General features: G+C 48.1%; 1 protein-coding gene across 3 annotated transcripts in view; it reads right to left on the reverse strand.

The window, feature by feature from the left end:
* Positions 1 to 4,935, reverse strand: part of VSTM4 (V-set and transmembrane domain containing 4) — a 91,501-nt gene extending 86,566 nt beyond the window's left edge. The window contains exons 1-2 of one of the 3 annotated variants that reach the window (XM_011234679.3): positions 4,754 to 4,775; positions 3,761 to 4,159 (exon numbers count right to left, since the gene is read on the reverse strand). In XM_011234679.3, coding sequence (XP_011232981.2) covers positions 3,761 to 4,159; positions 4,754 to 4,760 — 406 coding nt within the window. In that variant the 5' untranslated portion in view covers positions 4,761 to 4,775. Of the gene's footprint in view, positions 1 to 3,760; positions 4,160 to 4,753 lie in introns of all 3 variants that reach the window. The other 2 variants (XM_034662851.1, XM_034662850.1) reach the window with 2 other exon arrangements.
* Between the last annotated feature and the right edge of the window lie 1,065 nt (positions 4,936 to 6,000).

Consider the following 6,000-nt stretch of genomic DNA (forward strand, 5'->3'; position numbering starts at 1 on the left):
TTGTCTATTAAAAATTTAAATATGCATAGCCTTAGGCCCAGCAATTCTCTTTCCAGGAAGCCAAAAGATGCATTTGAAAATGTGTAGAATGATGTTCACTGAAGCACTAGCTGTGTTAATGGAGAATTAGAAGTTTCGCGAGACTTCATCACCAGGGGAACGATGGCATGCAGGCTGGTGTTGTCTGGCTATGTAATAGCAATCACAAAAAGTGTAAATAATATCATCGGCAACGCTCGTAAAGCATGAAGTGTAGTGTTGTTGGAATATATGGGTGTGCGTGTGCACACAATGCCCAGAGAAGACAGACTTGATGGAGGCAGACCACAACATTGACCACAATGACCTCGGGGGACAGCAGTGCGCCTGAGGATGTGAGGATGTAAGCTAGATCTCTGTGCACTAGCATGCACACAGAAGTCCTGAGGAAAGAGGAAGGATGGACTAGGGCCCCGAATGAGATGTATAACTAGAACAGGCCAAGGGAAAGAGAGGTGACTTGTCCCAGAGAAGGTACATTACCCACCAAGTCTTGCCTACCTCAAAGTATCGGTAGCAGGAAGGGCTATCAAAGACCATTTCATTCGTTCATCATGTACTTATTGAGGGTCAACTGTATACCAGGCCTTCATAGTCCTCTTCCTCCTCCTCCTCATCTCCAAAAAGTCTACAGTACATAGAACCGATCCATGGGAAAAAGGCATGTTCAGTGCTGGTGGGAATATAAATTCATGAATGACTCTAGAGGTCAATTCACCTCCTTAAATTGTATCAATCTAAATTGTATCAGTCATTAAATTGAATATACCTTTGGACCCAGCAATCTTATTTCCAGGACTTTATTCTAAAGGCAGGGAGATTTGTGTAGATTTATTGACAAGAATTTCAAACGACTTCACTGTCCAGTAACAGTAACGGAAAAGATAAACGGTGATACTATCCTGCCATTAAAATTATGCGACGGAAGCATATTTAACAACATGGGAAAACGTGCACACTCTTGTAACACGAGAAAAGCCAGTCAGAAAATAGTACTTGCGGTATGAGTGGAATTAGGTTCTTAGTTTTTATTTGCATACAAGTGACTGGAAGGATCTACATTGAAATGTTAACTTATACCTGGGTGGAGATATTGCAAGCCATTTTTATTTTCTTCTTTAAACCCTTTCAGTATTTCTTCATATATTCCCTACTTGAACTATATTATTTTTGCAATAGGAAACAGCCAACATGTAGAGACCAGGCTACACTGCTGTTAACACCTGCTCTGTGCCAGGAACCACCCACCATCCCCTACCCCTCACCACCCCACCCCCCCACCCCCCTGTACACAGCACGAGTCAACCTCCTTTTGCAACAGTGAGAGGAGAAAACACATGTGCCAACCATTCTTCCTGGGAGTTTCCAGTGGAAGACCAGCAATTTTTTTTCACATTAAGAGCAATGCAAGGAGAGCACCACGGTCCGTGGTCAAGGGCAGGGGAGAGGGGTAGTGTTAAAAACATTCCCAAGAAAATTTCCCCTCTCCTGTGAATGGCTTGAGAAGCCTGCAGGAAGGGGAGCAAAGTGAGTTCCTTAGAACAGAGGGACTCTGGAGCCCGGAGGAGGAAAGGGACTCACTCCAAAAACACTTCTGAGAATGGCTATTCAGTGTTATAAGCCAAAAGTATTTGCCCACAGAACTTTTCATTGTGTTTGTTTTTATTCTGGTTTTCCATATAACAATTATTAATATGAGGTGAAGATTTAGGAAAACAAGGCCCCTGGAAATGAGCAAGGAAAAGGGCCTGGGGAATGGCGCCCCGGGAGGCTGGAGCCATGGGCCTGTTCCCTGCCTTGCCCAGGAAGGACAGTGAGCCAAGCTTCCGCAAGCTCCCCCCAGCCTGGGGCGGACATGTTCCAACCTAAACAAGCCTGTCTGCTCTCAGGTCATTTATGTAGAGTCACGTTTTCTTAACCTCCCGGTGTAGTGCCCTTGAAGCCCACACGGAATGTTCTAGAAGGTATGGTCATCCCTTCCTAAGGTTTCCAACCATCCCGTTGGAAAACCACAGTCCTGCTCAGAGGCTGAGACAGGATGAGGAGAGAACAGACACAGCCCAGGAGGCCCAGCTCTGCTGTGAGATTAAAACCACTTCCAGGGCCTGTGGGGGGTGAGCATGAGACAGACAGACAGAGACAGGGAAAAGAGGAGGAAGTGAAGGGAAGGGCAGGGAGGAGGGGAAGAATCAGAAATGGGAGGACCAGGAGATGGAAAGAAAAGGAGAGAAAGAAGAGAAAGGAGGTTCGGAGAAAAGAGAGGGAACAGGAGGAAGGGAGGAAGGGGAGGCAGGGGGAGGGGAGAAGGAGGACAAGGGTCTGTATTTCCAGTGAAACCTTATGAACCACCTCAGGTTTGGGGAGCACATACCTAAATAAACGTTCTAGAAGGAACCCACCTTCGCTCACTGAAAGTAGATTCACATTAAGTAATGAACTACATGACAGCACTTGAATGCAGGGAACCTTCTCATCTATTCTAATTGGCACAGAGTCCTCACTAGCGAGAGAGGTAGTGCACAGTTCCAGAATATACTGCGACATAACAACAAAAAGGACATGTATAAGATCTTATGTTTCAGAGCCAAGTGATATTCAGAGTGGATTCCCTCCTCGGCCGTGGTCATCTGATGCATTTTGCTGTTTTCTGTGCCAAAAGATATATTTATACTAATAGTCATTTGTTTTCTTGAATGAATTTGCTTAGGGAGAAAAAGTGCACATTTCAGATAATACATCATTCTGTGCTTAAGAACATTATAATGAGCAAACTCCAAAGGCAAATACAGTTGTACTAACCACTACCTACATAAATTATCTACTTTAACATGTCCCTTATTCATGCAGGATATTAAAAATACCCTTTCTCTTTCCATCAAAAAAAAAAAAACTTCACAACTGAGTTTTATCCCTTCAAAAAAAGCTTATCAAAATAACATCACTAATGCCTTTAATATTGTATTACACATATATAATAAAATTAGATTCTTTCTCACACTTGGGACCATCAGCTTTACTTTGTGATCCTCTTTACCTTGTACTAAACTAAATTCAAGTTCAAAGCAATCAAAAATGCAATATTTAGCACACAATAGAAAGCCTTATTAAAACTGTAGAACATTTGTGATAAAAAACGATAACCTTCAAATATGGTGCTTGGTAGATAAGATGTTCCAGAACATGGCCCATGCCTCCTATCTTTCTCCAGGAAGGGAGGGCTACCTCTGGTCCTTTGCCCACATTCGGATGATTTTCTCTCAGTGAGATGCTGCCTGGGACTTGGATCAGTTCCTCTGGGCAAAAGATCAGAGCCACCAGCCTGCCCCGCTCAGGGGCCTGGAAACTGACATCAGGACCTCCCAATGCCTGCCTCCCCGCTGTGGGCGCCCAGCACCCTGCAGCCAGAGCAACCAAGGCTGTACACACGTGAGCTGGGGGCAAGGCACACGCATGGCCCGTCCAATATTTTGGATATGAAGCTTTTGCCCAGGGCCAGGTTGGGCAGGATGGGGCCAGGCACTTGTTCCTTCCTCTCCTTCCTTTCATGTTAGCCCCAGTGTCCAAGGAAAGATCTAGCCTCGTTCCCACAGCCTGGATCACATGGCCAGGGCCCACAGCGGCCATGCAGATGCACTCTAGCCCAGAAGAACCCTCTCACCGATGAGAGGGAGGACCATTGATCTGTCCCCCATCCCTCCGCAAAGAACGGATATGCCCTTACCTCTCATTTCCGTCGCTGAGGAGCCATTGGACCAGGCGGTCCACTTATTCCTGTGCTTGCTGATCTCCTGGACTTTGCAGACGTAATGCCCTTGATCTGCCGGCCGGAGGGTCAAAACAGAGAGCGTGTAGAGCGCCCCACGCCTCTCCTCGAGGAGGCACAGCCTCTGCCTGAAGGCGCTGCGGCTGTAGTTGCCATAGTACTGCACCACCCGGAGCTTGGTCATCTTAACCATCAAGGCCTCCTGCGAGTTGGGCCGTGCGAAGAACCAGCGCACGGCCAGCAAACTGTCCTTCCGTCTCTTCTGGGAGACATGGCAGAGAAGCGTGGCATTTTCCCCCTCCAGGTAGTCGACCACAGGCCCTGGGGACACGGTGACATTGAGGGCCCCACACACCTCTGCAGAGGAAAAAGGAAGGAAGAAAATGAGCATGGCCACGGCCTTCCCCGGAAGGACACACAGTGCGTCTTTTCTCCAGGAGCCATCTGCGTGGCCAGAGGGGCAGGCCACCCTGCTCCCCTCCACGCTCACTATGTGGACAGGGGGGCTCCTTCTGGAGCATGGCAGGGACAGGGATCTTCCGTGGGCTCCCACGTCCTCATCCACGGGACAATCCCATCCACATGACATGCCACTGACCACCTGGCCCAGACATAGTTGAAAATTTTCTTTAATTAGCTACTGACATTCAACATTCAGGAAATTTCACATAAAGATTGGGGTTGGGGGAATCTTGTTAAAAATTTCTAGCCTACATCCCCATCTGCCAGTCTGCCTCCCAGGGTCCATTTTTGACCAGTCTCATCCCCTGCCTGAGTTGGCAATGCTGTGGGTCCAGGAGCTGCCCTTCCCAGCCCCTTGCCTGGTCTCAGCTATTTCCACTGTAACCAAGGCAGAGTATCAGTGCTGGTCAGGCAGGCACTGACTAGTACCAAGGAGCTGGAACAGCAGAGGTTTCTTGGTTTCTTGCTCTAAGTCTTTTGTGGACTTACGGTGCATGGTCCTAGAGCTGCAGTGCAGGAAGAAAGAGTGAATGAACCCAGGAACAGGGAGGAGTGGGAGAACCCCCAACAACTTGAAAGATGCTCCAAAATTCCAGACCTGGTCTACTACTTCCTGTCCTTTGTTTTCTTCATTAGATCCACCCCAAGCTGACCTTGGAGGGAGCCATCCCAACACCCACCCAGAGCTGCCAGACCAGCAGACCTCACACAGAGGCCTTCCCCGGGAGACTCACTACATGGTGACAACAGGGACCGAGCAGTGTGGCCGTCCTGCCCTGGAGCTCACTGCTGAAGCCATCAGCTGGCAGGCAGAGCCCAGAAAGGGTGTTTCCGCACAGGAAACCTGACGGCAGAGCTGTCTTCACCCCAGGTCCCACATCCTCTCCCTGCACGGCCAACTGTCCAACAGCAGCAAGCACCATCCCCCTCCTGCCCCACCACACAAGCAGGCATCCCTGGGGTCATCTCAAGCCATGGCTTTCAGCCCCAAATGTCACCTCTGGTCACATGAAGGGGCTTGGGTCCTGATGTGAGGGTCACCAAAAGCTTTGAACTTTGGCCAATGCTGCAGGTAAGCAAGAAGGAAGGATGAAAAATAGATCAGGAAAGACTTGAACCCTCCTCTGTGAAGAGGCCATGAGTCAATAAGGTGAGGCCCTGTGTCTGTCAGGGTGGAAAAGTCTCACGTGAAAAATATTCTTCACGGTGAAAGTCCAGGCAATAAGCTCATCCTCCTATCTGGCTTCCACTGTTGAGCTCATAAACTGCATATGTTCAGAGATATGACTGAAGGCTCAATTTTCTCGAATTTTCTTTCCCATGTCTCAGAAGCCAGGCCCACCAGGATAGTCCAGGGCACTCCAAGATCCTTACGTAACTTAATCACATCCATAAAGTACATTTTGCCACATAAGGTAACATTCACAGGTTCCAGGAATTAGTACACAGACATCGTTGGGCGCCATCATTCAGTTTTAGCACATCGTGATACTCTTTTGTTACCTCAAAAAACAGATGGACATAAATTCACAAGAAAAAGGTTAGTGCTGGGCTGGACTCTCCTTGTGGAACAGAATGAGATCTTCCCTGTCTAAGGCGACAAAGGACAAAGCCAGTCCAGGGAGATACTAGTGGAAGGAAGGGCAACAGCAACCAAGGAAGGTGCACATTCTCTAATAACAATCTCGCTGTGACAGAAATCGCTCATGTCGGACAAAAGAGGAGGAAATGCTCCC

Source organism: Ailuropoda melanoleuca, chromosome 6, assembly GCF_002007445.2.
Source record: "Ailuropoda melanoleuca isolate Jingjing chromosome 6, ASM200744v2, whole genome shotgun sequence".
In the NCBI taxonomy this organism is placed as follows: Eukaryota; Metazoa; Chordata; class Mammalia; order Carnivora; family Ursidae; genus Ailuropoda; species Ailuropoda melanoleuca.